At 38.9% G+C, this 23,687-nt stretch overlaps 1 protein-coding gene across 1 annotated transcript; it reads right to left on the bottom strand.

Moving 5' to 3' along the window:
- Nucleotides 1-3,746: 3,746 nt before the first annotated feature.
- LOC109916190 (TLE family member 1, transcriptional corepressor) lies at nt 3,747-23,546 on the bottom strand (the record flags this gene model as incomplete). Its single annotated transcript, XM_048592482.1, has 9 exons — nt 3,747-4,489; nt 6,189-6,265; nt 7,077-7,227; nt 11,294-11,441; nt 12,668-12,915; nt 14,642-14,891; nt 15,573-15,649; nt 22,903-23,087; nt 23,414-23,546. Coding segments are annotated over 9 exons (1,377 nt in total), but the record flags the coding sequence as incomplete, so codon positions are not given.
- Nucleotides 23,547-23,687: the final 141 nt, after the last annotated feature.

Here is a 23,687-nt window from a genome sequence, read left to right as displayed (position 1 = left end):
TTTTAACAAACTCAAGAAACTATCAGAAAATTGCTTACAAATTGTCAACGGCCTGTATTAGGTGACTGTGATCATGAACCTCGAAAAGTCACCCAAGCAATCCTGAAGTCATAAATAGGATTATGTTGCTATGGGCTGTTTTACTTTCTCAATTGAAAAACAGCAATCCATTGTCTGTGTAGCAAGCTCATCTCTGAGGCAATGAAAGAAATTTGAAAAATAAGAGTGTAATAATAACTAAGCTGATGAAAAGGCTTTAGAAAATTAACTAAATGGTAAACAAAATTAGAAAAAAAAATCCGCAAGTGCATACTGGAACAAGACAAACCATCTTTTGCCTCATTAGGGTGATCATTCATGTTGATTAATGGAATCCTGCTTTTCTATCAAGCAGTTCACAAGTGCTTCAGCACATTGGTTATTGGAGTGCATGTTGATTCTTTCTTCATTACCCCCACATACATTTTTGCATACACTTCAATTAAGACAATGAACATTATCTTTTCTCCATATAGGTATATTTTTTGTTTGGACATGTGATTGAGAACAGATTGCCTTAGTGTCATTAACAAATAAAGGGACAAATCTGCAGGTGCCTCCTTATGTTTAGGAACATAAACAAGTTTGGTTTATAATAAAAGAAACTCATAATAATATTGGCTACCAGGCACACTATACCTTGGTGTTGCCCACAGCTACAAAATGCCCTGAAATCCACCAGTAGATATCACATGCATTTGCCTGGACCACCCAATTAAGGCCAGAGGAGAAATATTCTGCCAAAGCGACTGTTCTTGTTGGTCGTGCTTATTCTACAGCAATTCCTGATCCCAAAGTGTGGTGGATGCTCACTCATTAAGTATATTCAAAGGAGAGTTTGAAATTTTTTGGATGCAAAGTGAATAAATGAATACGGGTAAAGTAAGGCAGGGTGGAGTTATGTAGAAGATCAGCTGTGCTATTTCTCAATGCTGGAGCAGGCTGAATGGCTCCTCCCAAAAGCCTACTCCAGTTCCTCTTCCCTGTGTTCAGGTTAAACTAAACAGGGACTACAATCTTTAACAGTTTGTTTAGGCACGAAACACAGTTTCAAAGGCTGAATGAGCCGTAAACAGTCAAGTAGCTTTTAAACAAAAACCTATTGCATCAGTATATTTATAAGATTTTCTCTTTTTGGTAATGTCAAATATTACTGCAATGGATTCAGACAACACAAGAACATTTCAATCTTACCAGTACACAAAAAGGTGCATGCGAACTCTATCACTCGCAAGTTCTTGTCTATGCCACACATCATCCTGGCTTGGAACTCTTCCTCATTGACATTCCTTCAGAACTGAAGATGATGGAGGGATGAAACAATCCAAAGCTGGAGCTGCACACCCAGCCATAGATGGTGTTTGATGAGAATGGAGAGTAGGATGTTTGGGTTTCCACTTGCTTCTTCCTCCATTTTCATTTGGCTTACACTTGGGCCTATTGGAAATGCTCAAGATGGATTGCATTATTGTAGATGCTTCCCCTCCAATTCTGACAGTCTTATACTACAGATTCCTTGTCAGTGCGCTTATTGCATTTTTTTAGGGAGACATTAAAGATATTCATTAAGTATTTCCACTGCCCTAATGGTAACTGCTTGCTAAAATTAAGCTCAGAGTAAGTTTTGTTTTGGAAGTCTTGTGTCAGGCATGTAAACGTTGTGGACTGCCAAACACAGCTGACTGACCGTGACCAGTACCATGATACTAGAGATATTGGTCTCAGACAGCACTTTAACATTGAAGTTTCTATCCTGTCAGTGGATTTTCAGGATTTTATCGGGGCATGGCTTGTGATATTTCTCCAGGGATTTAAAATGTACAGGAAGATTGGTAACATTGCTACTCTTTAGACCACTAGCTTTGTGTTGGGCTCAAGATCTTAGTCATCAATCATTATCCTTCTCAGATTAGTCAAATTGTGCAGACTGGAGGTGATCTTGAATTTCACCATTGACATGTGCCCTCACTGAGAGCAGGCTCCTAAACTATAGGAATTAATGCACATTGTCCAGTGACTCATTGTGGATCTTGAAAGTCAAGCGGCAGTGTTGCATGGCAGGAGCAAGGTTGTAGAAGGACTTGGTCTTCCATTTGTTTCGCTTAAGGTTGTATCCCTCTATAAATGTATCGATGAAGTTTGGAGCTCTGAGTATGAAAATATACAAGCACCATCTATGTACTCGATGATGGAAGCTGGGGTGGCCTTGGTCCTAGACTGGATGCAACACACATTGAACAGTTTCTCTCATTTTGTACACCCTCATGAAGCTTCATGGAGATAGGGTGGAGTGTGGTGGGTAAGGAAGATGGAGAAGAACATTGGAAGAATGACACAACCTTGCTTGACCCCAGTTTGTACATGTGTTGGGTCAGTGGTGTATTTGTTGCTGAGGATCATGGCTTTTATGCCATATTTGCAGGAGCTGGAGGAGGATGATGAACGTCTTTGGGTAACCAAATCTAAGAAGGAAGCTCCATGGTTCCCCTTCTTTCACAGTCATCATCCTTGCTGTGGTTAAAAATGGCCATGAATGTGGCCTGTCTGCCATAAGAAAGGCCATTGCAAAAATTCCCTTTGGAACTATTTCACTATTCCTTCACATTGCTATGTCAAAAAACCTGGGACTCCCATTCTGACAGCAATGTGGGTATAACTATACAACTCCCTTAACATTTTAAAGTAAACGTAGATTAATTATTGATAAACAAGGGATCAATGCCTATCGAGTCTAGATGGAAGACTGGAATAATCAGATCAGTCATAATCTTATTGAATGGCTGAGCAGGTTCACGGGGCTGAGAAACCTACTCTCCTAACTCCTAGTTCATATGTTAATTTATGCTCATATGTATGTATGTACATATGAAAATGGTAGCAGTTCAAGAATGTAGCTTTTTATCAACTTCTCAAGGGCAATTAAGGATGGGTAATAAATGTTAGCAAGTGATGCCTACATCCCATGAACAAAATGAAAAACATCACTGATCAGGTTATTTATACAGAACAATATTAAAAAGCTAAAAAACATTGCTGGAGAACAGCACCATACTTTGCACAAAACTGGTCAGCCATAATTTGTCATTGATCTTTTATTCTCAAAATGTTGTCTCTTCTGTCTCTGATAAATACCTTAAACTTACTGCACAGTTTTCAGTCTACCAATGTTTCAAAACAATTGAGAATCTTATGAAAGTTGAATTTGCTTAAAATCGTAACAAAATATGCTAATTTGAAATAAGAACCAAATCGCCAAATCAGTTTTGAAGGCTTCTAGGATACATCGTTGCAGATGGTTCCCAGCAAACCCACTTTCAAAAGGAGCTCCGGGGAGGATGTTAAGAAGCCACTCACTGATTTTGGTAAAAATCCAAGAAAGCATTACAAAAGTTACAAAACGGTAACTAATCAGTGTTGAAGGAAATAGAGTTCATGGGTATGCCATCAAGCACAGATGGCTCTCAGCATGTCTACTTTCAAAGAGAGCTCAGAGACAGAAGATAGGAAGTCAATTCTAAAATTTGGTCAAAATCCAGCATGTACTTTAAACAAATGACGTGCAAAGTTCTACTGGTGTGTAATGATTAGACAAAAAAACACATTAAAATTAAAGCAAGTGAATTCCCAAATTGAGTGACACAGGGATTACAGTACATTTTAAATTTTGCAAATTTAATCTATAATTTCTTTTATAAAATCACTTCTGCTTGCACATAGTTCTGAACTAATTTTATTCCACTTGCTTGAAACTCTGGTACATAACTGAATAATGATGATGTTCTTACTAGCTTGGATCCTTGTTTGAACCCTCTTTATCTTGCAGCAAAATTTTTAAAAAGTTACAAAACCACTTTTTTCAATACTGTCTTTACTGTATTAAACTGAATATTTACAATTTGTACAAATGTCTGAGCTCCACCAAGATACAAAATACAGTTCACAAGATGCAATAACCCAGGATCCAGTTTCAACTGGAATACCATTGCACTACAAAGGACAGAAAGTCTTTCAAAGAACAAATGAACATCTGGTTAGGCAACTCCACAAATGCAGCAATTCAGGCAATAACAAAAATACAACATGAGGTCAGAGAGGATTCAAATGCTGTTCTAATAATCCAGGGTTCTACAAAGCAGGGTCCTGGAATTTTTTGGGACTACCAAAAACAGCTAATTGCGCCTATTCGATGGAGTTTTCTTTGATCCAGTCAATCATTGGTGCACTGACGATCAGTCCTTCAGTATAGGCATTCAGAAAAACATCTTTTAAAAGTTCTGAAGCCTAGGACGGTGCATTTGTTTTTGAAGAAGAAGTTCTAGACATGTTTTCTCAGTTGCAGATGTTAGTAAATAACTTCATAGACAGATGCTTTCTTATCTCCAGAGCCAGTGACTATATATTTATCATCCACTGAGATATCACAGCTCAACACTGAGGATGACTCTTTAGACTGTAAAAGAAGAGGGAAAAAAAAATCAGTAAATCTAAACTAACCAGAATTAATTTACAATGATATCTTTACATTTACAAATCATAATAGGGTTCAGAGCCTTGAGGACAATTTCATAACATGAAGTCTACATCATCTACTCTTACATGCTTTCATATCCTTCTCTTCATTTTCTCTATCACCCTCTCCCACATTCCACAAACAAGTGCACTTGAATGACAACAAAATGTAGCCTGTAATCAAACCCATCCTTCTCCTAAGGGGAGGGAAGCACTGTATCAATTCTGAGTCAATAGTTCCTAGTTGTTCTGTAAATCAAATTTTAAAATAACGTAAGTGTTTTTAAGTGGTCAAATGCCAAAACAGGTCTAATTTTAGCCTACACTCAAAGCCAAAACCCACAAAGCCATATAACACATGAGTCTGCTCTTTGAAGGAGTTGTCCAATTAGACCTACGCTTCTGCTTTTATCCCAAACTCCGACAAAAACATTCAAGTTTGTAAGTACTACTGAGATTTCTCCAACCACCATACCTGGCAGTGGATTACAGACCATAACTCAATGAATAAATGAATTTCTAATTATCAGCTCCTACCTCTTTTGCTTAAATCTATGCCCTCAGAACACCCCTCTCACACCTCTTCTTGAGCTGCTTTGTTCTATGAAGAGAACAATTCCAGCTTCTGCAGTATCTTCACATATCTAAAACCATCTTATTATCATGCTGGTAAATTCCCTTCGTAGCTTCTCCAAAACCTTGACATCAACATACATGCAGAAATGTCAGAGACTATAATGAAGTGTTGAAAGGTCGCTTAAATCGTATAAACTTTAAGGCAAACGTTCGCTGGTGTACCAACTTCTTAAAAGGCCTTTAAGCTTCTTCATTGCCTGATGTTGTTAAAACATTCTTGGAATGGGTAATCATTCATGACCTGTCCTGAATTACTTTTCAGAGTGGGGTGTAACGGTGGCTCAGTGGTTAGCACTGCTGCCTCACAGCACCAGGGACCTGGGTTTGATTCCAGCCTGGGGTAACTGTGTGGAGTTTGCACATTCTTCCTGTCCCTGTGTGGGTTTCCTCCAGGTGCTTCAATTTCCTCCCACAGTCCAAAGATGTGCAGGTTAGTTGCATTGGCAATGATAAATTGCCCATAGTTTCCAGGGATGTGCTGGTTAGGTGGATTAGCCATGGGGAATGCAGGGTTACAGGGATATGGTGGGGAGGTGGGTCTGGGTGGGATGCTCTTTGGAGGGTCAGTGTGGACTCAATGGGCTGAATGGCCTGCTTCCACACAACAGGGATTCTATGATTCAGTAGGTGGTGAAACTTCTTACTGAAAAGCTAAAGTTAATTTTATGTAGTTCCTAGTTCATTTCAGAGGGTAGTTCTGGGGTCACTATGTTGGTGTGAGACTAAAGTCACACAAAGACCAGATTGGGTAAGGATGACACTTATCCCTCCCATAGGGCATCAGTGAACCAACTGAGACTTCATGAACATCTAACAATCTCATCATTCCTTAAACCTGCTCCAGTACAAACTTTTCAAAGTTATGACATTTGAAGTTAACAGGGAACCATACTTTTCATACTTAACAGTTGCCACAGTACTCTTGATCTGTATGAGTTTGCTTAATAGTTTCACAGAAAATTATAGAAATTAAGTTTTGGCTGGATGGTTTGCCTTATAATTACCTGGAATATGCTGGCTCCATAAGGCGTCCTCCATGCATTTAGAAGGTTATCTTTTCCAGTGCTTACAAACCATTTACCTGTGTCAATATACCAAAAATCAGTAAAGTTCACCATCCACTGTCTGGTCAAAATTTAGTGCTAATCAATAGCTTAAAACCAATGGCCTCCTTCCTTTATCTTATTCTTTACTTCCTCTCTTGGTCAAAAAATTCAAAGAACTTAGGCCCCTGCATACTGACATCACAGATTCCCCAACCAGGTCAACAGGTCCATACAGAATCTCTTGCCATGGTATATACACCCAGTTATGACATGCTTGAGGGCAGTGTTGTGATTTTTTTTTGGCAAATCTCTTTCAGGAACTGCACCATAGTCTCAACAAATCCTAAGCACGGGAAAATAAGATTACTTCCACTATATTTTTGGAAAAGAGAGAGAGTGCGTGATCTGTCAGGTGCAGCTGTAGTACAGATATCCTTGAACCACAATCACAATCATGCTATTATTTTGAACTACTCCAGTAATGATTCACTAAAACTAAGACACAAACAGCAAATTTTATTCATTTTAAACATTGCTTTCTTCGAGTAGCAACTATGGCTTAGAATATGGTTAAAATCTGCTGGAATCAAAAAAGAGGCATGATGTCAAGCCAAAAAACAGACAGGTTTCTTATTCCTAATAAAAATCCAGCAGCAATTACAGACTAAAAAGGCAGGGCAGAAAAACATCGGGGTGAATAATCTGCTAACCGTAAACGTATTTGGGCAAGGTCTCTCAGGATAAGTGATGCCCCAAGAACTGTAACTCATCATAGATTCAATAACTTTAGGAATAAGAGGAGAAAGTTGTGAACAGGATAACTGAACCACAGCTAATGGTCCTTACCACAATACGCAAATTTAAGGGACAGAACACAGCTTTCATGGAGGTGCAGTTGATATTTGTCTGGTTTTGTTACATGCAGCACTTCGACATTGCTGCTCTCCATCCCCACAGCCAGCCATTCTCCAGTCGGACAGTAACCAAGAGAGAAGATCTTTTTCAAAAGAAAAGAAATGAGTATTTAGTTAGAAATTATGCTGTAAAATTCTAGGTATCATAAAAGCCTATTTTGACCGCAAGCCCTCCCTTCCCATGCCAACCACACCTTGTTTGTGTTTTGTTGGCTTTGTTATCAGCAGAAGATCCATTTTCTCCTCTTCACACCCAACACTTAATAACACCCATTTTATCAATCTATCCCCCCATTACCACATTAGCACTTTGCTTTTGTCACCCTCACCATCTGTTCCACTTGTTCCTCCGCCCCCTGTCAACAGTAGTCATATCAGACTTGAAATGTTAACTCTGTTTCTCCCTCGACAGATGTGGCCAGACCTGCAAGTTTCTTTATCATTTTCTCTTTTTATTCCACATATCCATTAGCTGTGACTAAAGAAACTTGTTTGAGGCGGGATGGTGGGTGGGTTACAGGGACAGGAGATCTGCTTCCAGATTTGCATCAATACTGTAAACCAGTACCAAAAAATGTGTCCATCAGCAGCCTAGGGAGAACTTTACAAATTAATTTTGACCTCTCATTTAGAGTTGCACAAAACCACTGCTTGGTGCTTTCTTGCACAAGAGATTGGGAATTTGGTACTGATAAGCTTAAGAGGAGGTGGAAAAAAAGTATACCACCTGCCAAAAATAAATAATTTGCTTTCAAACTGGTTTAGAACAAGTTGTCATTCTAATCTCATCTTCATTTCACATTCTCTCACTATCTCCACGTTGCATGATAAACCTGGGATTACAGCATATCATTTTCAAATGTTATTTTGAACCTCCAACATCTATAGCAACTATCCCTTGGGCCAAATTAAAAACATTTTTTATGGTTCAGACTAATGTGCTGATGGATTGTTCCAAAAATCTTTTCTATTTGGATTGCTGCGAAATCTGGGGAGGTGGTGATGTCGTGGTAATGTCACTGGACTAACAATCTGCAGGGCTAGGGTTTTGGGTACTTTGGGTTTAAATCCAATTGGAAAATTTGGAATCTAAAGCTTGTCTGATGGTGACCATAAAACCATTGTTTTGTTGTAAAAACCCATCTGATTCACTAATCTCTGTTAGGGTAGGAAGTCTGTTGTCTTTATCTGGCATGGTCTACATTCATGTCCAGACCCACAGCAATGTGGCTCGCTCTTAAGTGCCCTCTGAAACAGCCTGGCATAACACTCATTTATCTACAAAGTCTTTCAAATCAAAAGCCAAAAGATCACCTAGCATTGACAAATGTAGAATTGACACGAGTAAAGCCAGCCCTGTTGAGCCTGCAAAGTTGTCCCTTCTAAAATCTGGATGCTCCTGCCAAAATTTGGAAAATTATTCCATGGACTGGTCAAGCAGGAGCCATGGTCCCAAACACAATCATTACCATCCCTGATTATGTCCTGTCCAACTGGTAGGACAGGCAGAGCAGAGGTAGTGACACAGTGGTATACAGTGGGAGGGAGTTGCCCTGGGGGTCCTCAACGCTGACTCATGCCTTTAGTGTAAGGAAAGCCCCAGCTGATACCCACTTCTCACCGCCAGCCCTCCCACTCATACAGTTGATGAATTGTTACAGCTCCCTGTTGAACACCAATTGGAGGAAATAATGAGGGCAGAGAATGTACTCTGGGTAGGGAATTTCAATGCCCATCACCGGGAAGACCACTGCTGACAAAACTGCCAGGTCCTGAAGGACGTAGCTGCTAGACTGGGTATGTGGCAGATGACGAGAGAACAAACAAGAGGGAAAAACGTATTTGATCTTGTCCTCACTAATCTACCTGTTGCAGATGCATCTGTGCATCACAGTATTGGTGGATATGGCTACCACAGAGTTTACATGGAAATGAAGTCCCAGGTTCACATGAAGGATAGTTTTCATCACTCCCACTATGCTAAATTGAGTAGGTTTCAAACAAATGTAGCAAGTCAAGACTAGGCATCCATGAGGTGCTGTGGGCCATCAGCAGCAGCAGAATTGGATTCAACCACAAGTCTGTGACCTCTTGGTACGGTAATGCCAGACTGTTGTTAGATGTATCCACTGAGAGCTGTGTTCCGTACCATCACTTGCCATTTGCAAAAAGCAAGCTGTAACTAGAAAACGCCTGTGATGTGGAGCCAGTGTCAGTTTAATGAGCAAAAGTGCAGGCTCCATTTCTGCCGGACAGGAGGACAGTAAGGGACAAAGGCGTCAATCATGCACTTGTAAAATGAAAATAGAAGTCATACACAATCACATCATCAAACATGTGCAGTGCATATATTCTGAAAGTGTTTGGGTTCAAATGCTTGTCACAGGTGATCTACATCATGTTACTGGCCCTTGCAAATTGCACATAGAGATTTCAGTGAAGCAGATGTTATCACCACTGGCTTTAAATAGGTATATACAGGCCACAATCAACACAGTACCTGTGAGATTTTCAATGACAATATGGGGCATAGAACTGTAAGTAGAATGACAGATGCTACTGCATGCAAGAGGAACTTCCATGGTTGATTTAGGGTTGGGATGAGAATGGTTCAAAACACGTGGAACAATCCCAAGAGACTGTTCTGTGTTGCTCACTCTATTGGTGCATCAGCTCTACCAACTTCTGTGCATCAGGAGTAAATCGTTAGCCAAACGATTATAAAAGTGATCACAAACCTCAGCAGTGTGCTTTCCTTAACAGACAGGGAACTGCAATCAATCTGAAAATTATGCTTGAAACTGATTTTTATAATGATTGAAAACTACGGGCAACTATATGCAGCTTGCAATTTTATCAGGCAGTGGAGGGTAACTCATTGGCAACAAATCCCAATATTAAAGTCTAAGTGGGTACCTGGCAGTTTCAACTCATTGCTTGTTTCTTGAGGCTCTATCTTCTTCAGCATTCCCCAACACCACAGGGCTTGCTCTATGGGCGTCAACCTCCTGCAACCTTTGTTGATGTAGGTTGGTATTGGCAAAACACCAGCATCACCACATCTTTAGGGCACATTTGGGATTCACTTCAAGTCTGCACTTTGGAGTTCACTGATTCCTTTCATTAGAATGCTGCTACCAGACATTTTTGTGCGCAAGGACAGGCAGCCATCTCATGCATCTGAGCAGGGCATATCTCATGGCTCTTACCTTGCTTTCTTAATTTTCACTCATTTCGTACCCATGTGAATGCTCACAGCATCATTGCTTGCGTTGTCTTTTAGCACAGGCAGATAGCCAGGCACTTAGTCATGTTTGCCAACAATAGACAATCAAGGGGGACTATGGTCAGTCAGGGGCCCCATCTTTCCTAGTTAGGAAAGGTAGTAAGGTATCACAACTGTTCGAATGGGAAGCACAGAGAGCAGCTAAGTCTAATAGTTTGAGTGGATGGGTGGTTGAGAGCCATTGAGGCAAGATACTGCATGCAATTTTGAGAGTGGTAGACCACGTGCCTTGATGGAACGTGGATGCAATCATACAGTTGCGGCATGTATGAAGTAGCAGATAGAATATGGTGGTGCAGAGCTGTGAAGATCATCAAGCTTCTTGCAGCATTGCCATGCACTCCTCTAGACTGCACACAGCACACTGACCCAGGTGGTTACTTCAGGCCAGGTAGCAGCATTTGAAACGGTGTACAGCTGCAGCTTAAATATGGCACCTGTGACATGAACACCAGAAAGCCCTAGCCTCCGGTGAACATGTACTTCCTTGCACTCGGCAGCAACGAGAATGATGCTACGGAGTCCTGGTGCGTACTTAAATGACGTGAGCAATACAAAATTGTGAGAGGTAACTCATTCTAGAGTGTTTGGAGAGAAACGTTCTAGAAAACTGCCCAAAATTGACACTTGGCCAATTTTAGGTAAAAGTCAACCCATCGCATTCTTTTGTTCATGCTCTACAAAGTCAGTAAAATTAATTTGTGAGTATAAATGCCTGCTGTCAAATGCTGATGACTCTTAACTGCTAACAGTTATGAATGAGAAACTGCAGCTTTCTCACAGTTGATTATTTTTTAAATTGTAGTTATAGTGCAGCTCCAGACACACAAAGAAATTAGTATTAGTGTTAGATTTCCAAATACCTGAGACGTGAAGTCATGCTGCTGCAGTTGCCTTCCTTCTCTGAGATCCCAGGATCTTACAGTGTTGTCTAAACCTCCCGTCCAAAGTTTGGTACCATCATTTGAAATGTCAATACAGCTGGCTCCATCTGTGTGACCCTGGAACTGCCTGATTAAACAAACAAATAGAATAAAGACTTCCTCTGCAAGTCTTAGGCAAACACAATCGCGTTGTTAGTTTTGGACTTCAGATCAACATGTTTCTTCACTGTCTGGTATTGCATTTGGTTAAACAAACCGCAGCAGGACATATCATTAGTTCATGATCTATGAATTGCAAATATTACCCAGGTGCAACAAGTCCAAAGCAAAATTTCTCTTCTTTGTAAAATTATGTCAGCAGAACCACAGCTGTAAAAAACCACATTGTTTCCCCTTTAATCAAAGTCAGTGCCAAACTCATTTGTTATTAAACTCTGACTATGCTTACTTAAAGAAAGCATCCACATAATTACATACAAGGACTAACTTCTCATTGAATTCTGAGATGATTAGCATTTAATGCCACTTTTAGATTACAAAAGTGGTCACTAGGGAGCAGCGCTCAAACAAAACGTAGAATCTTCATCTACTCCTTTTCATTTTTACTTATCAAAATCAAGTCCAGGCACGTTTAATTCTGGTAGTTAAAAAGATAAGGGTGCAACTTGATGATTATACTGTACTTTTGATGAAACATCTAATAGCAGTTCAAAGTCTATAAAAGGACACATCCTTGAAGTCAGAGGTGCTACTTTTTTTTCTATTTATTTATTAATGGGATGAGGGCATCACTGGCTATGCAGCATTTATTGCCCATCCCTAATTGCCCAGAGGGCAGTTCAGAGTCAACCATATTGCTATGGGTCTGGAGTCACATGTAGGCCAGACCAGGTAAGGATGGCAGTTTCCTTCCCTAAAGGGCATAAGTGAACCAGATGGGTTTTTCTGACAGTCGACAGTGGATTCATGGTCATCATTAGATTCTTAATTCCAGATGTTTTATTGAACTCAAATTCCACCATCTGCCATGGTGGGATTCGAACCCAGATCCCCAGAATGTTATCTGGATCTTTGGATTAACAGTCCAGCGATAATACCACTAGGCTATTACCTCCCCAAAGCTACATGTCTGATATTCATTTAACTCACAATATAAAGTAGACATGACATGACATGCAGTAATCTAATTAAATGTATTTTTTAAAAAATGACTTGATTATAATTAAGAAATAAGATGATTTTTCTCTTCCAAAATATTAATTTCTAAGCACATATCTATCATATTTTCAACAACCTTCCAATGTAACCAACTGCAGAACAACAGGAATCCAGTTTCTGCAATTAAACACATACCTGACTAATGTCTGATTGTGCAGATCCCATACAGCAATATTACCGTCACTACAGCAGGAGAAACAGACTTTGGAGTCAGGACTGATAGCCAGAGCATAGCAGGCAGGAGCAGAGGATGTCAACTCTGCCTTTATACGAGGAGTTGGAGCTGCCAGGTCCCAGATAGATAACGTACTGGCTTCCCCACCAACAATCAGGGTACAACCATCAGGTAATAACTTGCATGATCGAATGTAGTTGTCTCTGTTCTGTGGAATAAGGAGTAGAGCTGTTGTGTTATCTCTTTCTGAATTTATTTCAGACTTTCATTTAGCAAGATTAGCAAAAAACCCAGGAACTAGGAAAAACTACTCAAAGTCATTTGTAAAACTGAATGTTTAGATAGGGATGAACTTTCAAATGTGGGCATACTCCAGGCACCAAAGTGTTTTGCATATCTGCCATACAATATTTGCATTTAAGGGAGACTGGTAATTTTCTGCTGTGTTATGGCCAGTATGAATTTGCATTATTCCCCATGTGGTGAAGAGATAAATACCTCTTAATCAGCTCGAGTTAAGTAAGATTTTCTAATGTTCTTTAAACAATAACTTCTTTTATCCATCCATTCATCCACAAATTTACCCTGAATTCCAAAAGATCCATAAAAATGCCTTCACACCAGTTCAGCCCTCCACTTGTAAATAGGAAAAGTCTTTAAAACTGTAGAAGTTATTTGACTTCTTAAGCCAAGTGTGGTGGACCCTTTGGATTTTCTTTTCATACCTTGTAGTCAACCACACACAATTATAATAAATTCCTTGTCTGTACAAATGGTTTCAATGACCACTGCTGAAATCTGGTTGACTAAATGTGTAAGCAGTCTGTGTTTGTTTCATCTTTGTACCATTACCATCAGTGCTACAGTTCTGAGAAACCCCTTCAAACAAAGCAGATACTGAAATTTATCAATTAGCAATGTAGGCAGGGTGTTTAGTTCACTTTTTCCTCAAAACTTCTAAAGTTAAATACAAAGGGTCAAATTTGTACATAAGTTGCTTTTAAGCAAAGAAAAAAAAAAGCACATTTTTCATAACAAAGCTTCTAAACAATTCCTTATCTACTGTTAATTTAAAATGCCACAGAGGATGCCTAAAATGCGTGGAAATCCACCATTACACAATAAAATTTCAATCCGTTTTCATGTAAGATGATAGCACATTATGAGCAGAACTACAGAAAAGGATTGAATATCCTTTGTTAACTAATAAAACAATTTATATACTCCCACACAAATCAATTTGTAGTCATCAGTTTATCACTGAATCTTTCAGGTGTTTCTTCAGGTTTTCCTACGTCTGTTTTTTTTCAGCTAGGCTTCAAACAGACCAGTTTTTTAGCAAGTGATGTGAAAATTGAAACAAGAAAGCAGAATCAAAAAGTCACTTGGTTTTGTGTCTTGCAATGTCTTAGGAGACATTACTCAGATCAACATTTTGAGAGTTGTCATCTACTGGAAACATCAGAATTAAAGCCAGAATCACAATCATGGGCCTATTGTGAAACTATCGCTAAGGCTGTTTTGAATTTGAGATCAAGTGGAATCTGTAAAATTATATGGAAATACAACTCGAAATTTTCTCACCAGGTCTGCCTCCTCATCAGTGAACTTGTAAAACTAACAATTCTTTATTATTAGACTCAGGTTCTAAAGGAATTACAGGCACACATAAATATTAGTGTCCAACTGAACTTTTCAATCTCACTGGTGAATCTGGTTCAGTTAGCTTTGATGGGGGAGGGGGGCGGAGATTGGGGGAATAAGAATATTTCAAAATTGGCATTAAATATGCACATCAGGAAACACAACTCACTGTTATTTCCTTATCTGTGAACAAACAGCTACCTAGAATTGTTACAATTGTTTCAGATTGAATCATTAAAAAAAGGAACAAAAAAGGAACTGGACTGCAATAGCAGTTTGCATTCACTTACCAAGCAGTCCAGCTGTGACACTGGGCTCTTGCTGCCAGACTGGCTGATATCCCAAACCTTCACACAACCCTTCCCACCAGTGTACACATGTCTTGTGGGATTGCTGATGGTCACTGCGCACACAACCTCACCATGGCTCAGTGTGTTGATTTGCCGAGCATGTCTTGGGATTCCTGGTCCGATCAGGGCATCAGGAGGAAAAGGCACAGGCTGCATTTGTCCATCCGCAGTGACATGAAATGAATAGGCTCTATTTAGCAAAAGTTGAAAGAAAACAAAACTGAAGGATTTGGGCTAACTTTGCTGAATACCGACCGCGTTTTTATTTTGCTTACTATTGCAAGTGACCACCTCCAGCTTACATGCCTTAAGTTAACATTTCACAAACCAGTACATTAAAAAAAACTCTAGAAATACTGTTGCCTTGCTTCATGTTGCAGTGGAGTACGTGCAAGGGTTTTGATTCTCAGAACACAAAAGTTGACATATCTGAAAACACGGGGTCATGGCAAATCACAGAAATGACTGGTCTTAAAACTTGATCAAAATTTAATGTGTAATTACACCTGGTAATTCAACAACTCTTTTGCTCCAAAAGCCTTTAATTATCCAATAATGTGAATTAAGCAATTTTCATATCACAGCAACATGGGAAAACAATGCTAAATGGAATTGTGACCATACTGTACATCTTACATCTGTAGACAACGAAAGTACTGCATCAACAGATCCTTTACTTATTTGAATAAAAATCATTATAACTGTTTGAAAAAGTTAATTTTACTGTCATGAAGAGGAAAGTATAACAACTAACTTCCACAGTTAACATTCAGGAAGAAAAATATAGGGCCTGGTGAAGTGCTAACATAAACTATACAGACATACATATATAAAAAAAAATGAAGCAGAAGAATTTTCATTAGTCACTTACGGTTTTCCACCGGGGATCCCAGTCAAATTTGGAGGCATTCCAGGCACGCGCATGTGAGGATGAGGGTCAAACCCAACCTGTAATTAAAATCCAGTGGATAAACCAAATTGGTTGGCAGTGATCCATAAATTTAAATCAAAAATGTACCAAACATGTGATCCCTGCCTGATGAGGTGTCTTCAGCTACTCTTTTGGTCTTTGGTTTTAGCAGTAAACTAAAAGTCCTAGGCATAGTGATGCAAATGTATGGATTCGGAACATCGACACTGCTGTCCAACAATCTAAACTGCAGAAAAGAGGTCTACAAAGTCTTTTTTTTTGAAAGGAATAATAAAAACAACATTACAACTTTTCTAAAATACAATTTTGACACCATTTCAAAATCACTCAGTTCGCAATAAAATAATCTGGAGTGTTCTGAGTTCATGACAGATGTTATAGATTTTTCTTTAACATGAATAGAAAGCATTTGGACAGTGCCCTTAGTGCAAAACAAAATCCCCAAGTACTTCAAGATGAAAACTAATGTTCAGCAAATGACAGCCTTGAGTGCTGAACAGAAGTTTGGTCAAGGACATGAGTTATAAGGGGTTCCTAAGGAAGAAGAGAGGGGTGGGGACTTCAGTCTTGACTTCCAGAGATTGTGATGAGCCAGTCGAAGACACAGCCTCAAATGTTCAGGTAGATGCACAACAATTCACAAATAGGTTTGAACAAGAGAACTAAAGTATTTAACAGTAAGAATTTAAATTGGTGTGAGTTGGAGATAACAATCAGAGTTTCAGGTAATCTGATGCCTAAGGTGAATGAAGGATGGCAAGAATACCTATAAGGAGGCAAATAGGTTGGGATTAAAGGACGAGACTTTAACCAGTTGACATAGGCAAAAAGGTGTGGAACAAGTTGAGGGGATGGTTGGAGGGAAAATAGATGCAAAATAGATTGGAACTATTGATTGCAACCAAATTAGACTGTAGGAAATAGGAACAGGAACAGGCTAATTATAACAAACTTCATCAAGGAAGGGAAAATAATTTTATGCATTTTACATGACTCCAAAAGTATTAATTTTTAATAATTATTTAACTATTTAGTCCAACTAATAATATTTTACCTCTTAATTTCTGTGTTATATATACATTTAACATGACTTATTCTTAATGGGCTTGACAGGGTAAATGCCTGAGAGGATGTTTCCACTCATGGGACAGTCTAGGATCAGAGGGCAGAGTTTCAGAATTAAGGGGCACCAATTTAAGAACAAGATGAGGAATTTCTTCTCTCAGATGGTTGAGTGTCTTTGGAACTCCTTGTCAAAGAGAGCTTTGAGGGCAGATTCCTTGTGTATATTTAATGCTGAGATAGATAGATTCTTCATCATTGGGGAAAATCAAGGGTTAAGGAGAAAGGGCAGTAGATCGGATGTGAGGAGTATCGGATCATCAATGATTCCAGTGAATGGCAGAGCAAGCTGAAGAGGCAAAATAGCCTGCTCCTGTTCCTATTTCCTACAGTCTAATTTGGTCGCAGTCAATAGTTCCAATCTATTTTGCATCTATTTTCCCTCCAACCATCTCCTAAATGCTCAGCTTTTGCTCAGGCATGCCTTCATTATAATAGCTGCTCGGCATCTTCCCAAAATGGTTATGTTTCATGCATGAGCCCATTACAAGGTACTTACATCTCAAAGTGCCTTAACGGCAGTTAGGGATGGGCAATAAATGATGGCCACGTCACTGACGCCCACATCCCCCAAAGAACAAAAGAAAACAACAAAGCCCGTTCTTCGTTGTGTTCTGCATCTATGAGCAAGGTTCTTTCCATCAATTGTAAAAAAGATGCTCCCTGGTTGATTTCACCCTACATTACGGGTAATGAGAATTGAAGCATACTTGCCTCCCCTCACCCAACCCCACCTGAGAAAGCAACAATGAAGACAACTCCTACATTTTCATACCTACTTTACCATCACATCAGTCTGTGTGACATCAAATTTAAACTATATATTGTGTGGTTTTAAATAAACTTTGGTCTTGATATATGAAATCATGTTAAACCAGTGCTTCGGATTTTTTGGTAATGTCATGAATTCTTTTGAGATGAATTTACATTTCTTGCTAAACTTCTGTCTCCTCTTCGAACATGGTGGCAAATGCTGCAGTACACTTCCGTAGTTTCTCATAACACACTGGCCCCTTCTCGTTGTTGGCTGTTCTTTAGGCGCCTATGCAACAATAATTGGCAAGGTATTTGACACAACAGGCACTACACTGAGCTTATTCACAGTCAGTCTCAGCATCCTTACTTTCAGGAATAGAAGCGGTAAGGATTGCTACTATTAATTACTAGCCACTGCATCCTGTTTGAAAACAAGGCCACACAAAAATTGGGCCAAACTTTAACTAAGCTTGAATAAGCTCAGCTTTAGTGCCTGTTATGTCAGAAATGCAAATTCATCTCAAAAGAATTTATGACATTACCAAAAAATCTGAAGCACTGGTTTAACATGATTTCATATATCAAGACCAAAGTTTATTTGATGTCACACAGCAAGTTATTCCTTGTGAAAGAATGACAGGATTTAAGAACTGTGAAAACAATTACCACCTGAAGAAATAAAAGGATTAGACTACAAACACTGTGCAGGGCTGGATGAAGGGTCTAGGCCCGAAACGTCAGCCTCTCTGCTCCTATGATGCTGCTTGGCCTGCTGTGTTCATCCAGCCCTGCACCTTGTTGTCTCGGATTCTCCAGCATCTGCAGTTCCTACTATCTCAGACTACAAACACTGCTACCTTTAGTTTTATTTTCAAATAGGTATACTAACCATACCCACAAAGATAAATCCTAAAGACGTATTCAAATCTAGTTCATTGCAAAAAATCAGAAATGTTTAAAAGTGTTGGTGAAAGATATCAATAAGGAATGCAGAAAGAGGACAAAGGTTGTTACTTATTGCCCTTGAAAAATGTACTGAGAATACAAGTTGAGAACATTACTAAAGCAAAACGTTGTTGATGCTAGACGTCTGAATTAAAAACTGGAAATGATGACCAGACAGCAAGTGTAGAGAGAGAAATAAAAAGTTAACACTTTGGGGTCAATTGTCTTTCTTCTTCCTGTTCTGATGAACGGGTCAGCTCAAATTACTGATTCTGACCGAAATGATTCTCTCTTAAGTATCATGGTGGAATCAGAAAAACCCTGAGGAAATTCATTCCCTTTGTTTTTATTGATTGAAGATTTAATCTTTGCAAGCAATATTTCATTTGCTTTAAGCTGTCATCTTGAACAGTGCAGCCTCATTTGAAAATATTTCATTATTTTTAAATTGCTCTGTAATTTATTTCATGACTAATGTTGCAACAAAAGCTCATGGCAAATTGTTAAAGATGCTTAATACTTTGCTGCACAATCACCAAAACATTTCAGGTTTTTTAATAACTTGTGCATCTGGTACTTTGTTACTAAGTTTGCTTTACTGGCAAGTGTTCTCTTTATTATGATTAAAACCTCCAGCCAAAATGTCTTAGAACTAGAACATTAAACTTGTTAGATAGTCATAGGGGTATTCAGAGATTTTGCTTTATAGATATTTTGAAAAACAGTAAAAATAATACAATTAAACTTTGAGCATTAAGTGATTATGCAATTTTCAAAGAAATCTGCAGTTCATTTTCCTCCTCTCATCTTTCTCACTCATCTCAAATCCTTTCATTTATAGCATATTATAGGTTTCAGCCTGTTTACACCGCCCGTTCCTTCCTAAGCGAGGATTCAATGCATACATGTGACCATACAAGCTCCTCTCCCCACAATGTTAAGCTGATTTATTTAGTTTATGCAATGTCCATGCTGTCAACATTTAAATCATCTGTAGACAGATTTATAGAAGTGGCATCCTAATATTTTTTAAAACTATTGGGACATTAAACTGGAGTTAATGCCAACAGTGAAACATGTACAGGAATACGCCTTCAGGACTCTTTTACTCTTTGTACTGCAGGTGGTCGTGATCTTGATTTATACTGCAACTTTGGTATGCAAGCTCTTCAGAGTGATGTTAAAATTTGTGTTCTAGTAAGAAATTTATAATTTCATCATGAATTATGACCAAGACAAATCATCCATTATTCATGTTGGAATTACTTAGCTTGTTTATGTAGATATGAGTCTTAAATTTATTCTTTAACAAGCAGGAAAGGCATGAAATCAAATCCAATCATGGCAGCTGGGGAATTTAAATTCAGTTAATTAAATAAATCTGGGTTAAAGCTAGCGTCAGTAGTAGTTACTTTGAAAGAATCAGATTGTTTTAAAGCTCACTTGGTTGGCAAATGTCCTTCAAAGAAGAAAATCTGCTGTCCTTATACGGTTTGGTGTAAATATGACTGGATCTACAGCAATGTGAGTGACTCTCAAATGATATGGTCTAGTAAGTCACTCAGTAGTATTTAACCACTAGGAAAATATCTAAGAATGAACTTGGATGGACCATTGGCATCGATCTGGTACTGGACACGACAAAAGCATAGCCAACCCAATCAACACCAAAAAGTTCTCACTAATTTGTGGGGACCTGTGCCTAAATATTCATACTCTCAGAATTAAACCTTTGAATCAATGTCCCAGACATCTCTATCAGCATCCCTGGACATGACCTGGTCTATTAGCAGAATAGCTCTATCAGAGGTGTTGTTTCAATGATAAGGAGGAGTGATCCTGGGAGCTCTCAAAATCGATGCCAAACCCAAGAAGTCTCAAAGCATTAGTTTACACACAGACAGAAAACTCCTACTTATTATCACCTTCACCATATCTCAACTTGTAAATCATATGACACCACCTGTTAAGAAGCATTAAGCATAGCAAGATGGAGAACGCACTTGGGAATATTGATGCTCTCCACTTGAAAGTGACACAGTAGCTCTATTATTGACTGAGCTGGCCAGGTTCTAACTGCCGAAGCTGCTAAATAGGGCCTGTGCTGAGAACCAACAGAGGAAAAAGCTATTGATTTAACTCCCACCAAAATACTGGTCACGCAGACATTTTTCTTGGCAGTATTGATAGGAGCGACCACAGTATAGCTGTGATCGTACTGTACCTTCAGGAGAGATTTATTCTGTGCTGTTTCTCTTGCAGTGAGATTTTGCCATAGTGGTGTTAAAATGTCTCCTTCAGAAGCATTGGATAAACAGCTTTGAGCTCCCTGAGTGTTTTATTGAAATTAGACAAAAGAAGCATGAGTGGGCAGAGTCAAACGCACACAAACCCAGGTCTTAGTTTGGCTTTCACTTGGGATTTTTAGAACTGATACAGTGTTCTCTCTGCTACAGCAAAAAGCTTGAGCTCTCTCTCTCTCTTCTGCTAATTATTTTTCTTTCAGTGTTCCTTTCTCCTGGACAGTAAAGGATACAGCACATGAGAAAATCTGATTTGCTGAATTTACTTTTGCCAGAAGGGTCACTGGACCTGAAATGTTAACTCTGATTTCTCTTCACAGAGGCTGTCAGACCTACTGAGATTTTCCAGCAACTCTGGTTTTGGTTGTGTTTAAAGGATACTGCTATATTGGAACAGTTAATGGTTAGTAGTTAAATAATATATTCTTTTGTTAAGTATTTTAATAGAGTTAAAGTTATACCATTCTTCTTTTATTTGTATTTAACTGTAAGAATAAAGTGCATTTTGCTTAAAGCCTAGCAGTGGACCAATCGAATCACATCTGGAATACAGCATCTTACACTTGCTGTAAAGTATATATAAAGTTAGGGTCTAGGCAATCTCCTTGTTAGATTTTGAGCGGGTTTGGTCTGGTCCACAACACAGTCCTTTTAGAAACAAAATCATGTCTTCATACCGAAAACTCCTATCATTTTGTGGGATACTAACACGGTGTTAAATGGCAAAGATTCAGAACAGATACAGTAAACTAAAGTGAAACACCCAGGAGGTGGAGTGGCCCATCAGCAGGCAAAGTATTAGATGACAATCTACAATCTCTCCATCTGGCACACGTCTCACTTTGCCATTACCATTAAGCCAGGGATCAATAAGAAACGTAGAATAGTTTGCCAACAGCAGCACGAGACATAACTAAAAAAAAACAAAACGCCAACATGGTAAAGCTACAACACAAGCCTAAACACACGCTAAACAGTGAAAGCCAAGTGATTCCACAACCAATGGATTAATTCAAACCTTTACATTCCTCCCACATCCAGTCATAAGCTATTTGTTTATTGACTCATTCACATATTCATTAATTCATTTCATTCACAGGATATATGTGTCTTTATTGCCCTACCGTAAGGGGCTTTGAGAAAGTGGTGGAGACTTGCTACCCTAGCGGAGACATACATTACCAAGGGGACACTGGTTTAAGTGTTTGCTGAAAGGATGGGAAGGGACATGAGCAAAAGTTTTTTCACCTAGACGTGAAAATTCATTGCCCATCAGTCAACTCATTTAAAAGGAATCTAGATCTGCACCTGAAGTGCTGAAACTTGCAAGGCGAGGGACCGAGTGTTGTTAAGTGGGATTAGAATGCGCCTCTGGTTTATCCAGCCAATGCAGACACAATGGGCTGAATGGCCTCTGCCTGTTTTGTAAGGTTTCTGTGCTTCTATGGTTTTCCTGTGATTCTTGAACAGCTACAATCTATGTGGTGTAAGTACGTCCACAGCTGGATTAGAAATAGGAGGGAATTAAAAAACACGCTGTAGCGAAAGGAGTCATGAAAATTCCCATCCTAAAATCACGGGCAGCCTAACACTTCAGTGAAAAAGACAAGGCTAAAAAGTGCTTGCATAAATCCTCAGCCATAATTGCTCAACAGATGATCCATCTTGGTCTTTTCTCAAGGTCCCCAGCATCACAGCTGCCAGCCTTCTGCCAACTTAACACTTTCCTAAAACCAACCTTAACCCCAAATCTTTGGGTTATTGCTTCTTAATATCACTTTCATTGGCTCAGCAACATTTTTATCCTTTTACACTTTCCAATTGCTTTTTCTAGTAAATGATGCTATTAAATTTAAAGTTATTTGATTAGTGATTTTTTTTAAGTAAGTCTTCATTTTGCAAAAGAAAAGATTGCCAACATTATCAACATTTTCTTATAATTAAAGTTCATGTCCAATAAAATCACCTCGAAAATGGAATGTTTTTCTTTAATCACAATTGTAGGTTTCAAGTAGGATCTGATAAACATCTTACACAGCAAGAACACACCCTACTGATCTGCAGTCTACCTTTTAATATTGCTACCTTTTCATTTAATTAACGAAGGCAACTAACTTTATGACTGTGTGTGGTCCATGACTTACCATAGGGGGTCGTGCATAGGCAACAACAGCAGCTGCTGCTGCAGCACTCATCTGAGGGGAGATATTGTGCAAGCCTGGATATCCTCCTGGGCTGTTCAGGTCTCCGTTGATGCCAGAATGAGGCACTATCCCAAAAGGTGAAGGATAAGGGCCTGGTACTGCCAAGGGTGGCCTTAATGCTGAGGCTGTAAAGTAATTGTGAAAAAGGGTTACTTTTTTTTTTAAATTTGCCCAATGTGGATCAGGCTTCAGATTCAAAGATAAACCTATACCTTACAACTCTAAAATTTTCATTATTGCAGGACAGTTTGCAACTAATTACAAATGCACAAGTACTTTTTCAAAATATAGATCTGCTGAATTGACTCAAAGTGCTGACAATTTAAATTAATGTCACATGCTGCTCTGCAGCATTCCCTTCATAAATTAGACTTTAAATATGGAAAAAAAGTCATTTTATCAAATGCTTCACCATTTGTACACAAAGAATGATAGATTATAGAATACTTACGTAACGAGTCCATTCCTGGAGGTTTGCAGAGGCCCGGACGTGGTCCTGAAGACGCACTCGTGCCCGGAGTTGGCACATCACCTCGCGGGGTTGGGGTACTGGATTTCATCACTGGGGTGCTGGCCTTTTCATGCTACAAAGTTATGTTTAAAAGTATACAAATTATTCCAATGCTTATAATATTAATTCAATTTCATAACTAACAATAGCTGTATGTTTAAAAAAAATTCAAACCTTTTTCTTACAAAAGTTGACCAGGATAGCAAATACATGC

Source organism: Rhincodon typus, unplaced genomic scaffold (genome assembly GCF_021869965.1).
Source record: "Rhincodon typus isolate 14 unplaced genomic scaffold, sRhiTyp1.1 hic_rhity00001314, whole genome shotgun sequence".
In the NCBI taxonomy this organism is placed as follows: Eukaryota; Metazoa; Chordata; class Chondrichthyes; order Orectolobiformes; family Rhincodontidae; genus Rhincodon; species Rhincodon typus.
This window is presented reverse-complemented; position numbering and strand designations above follow the sequence as displayed.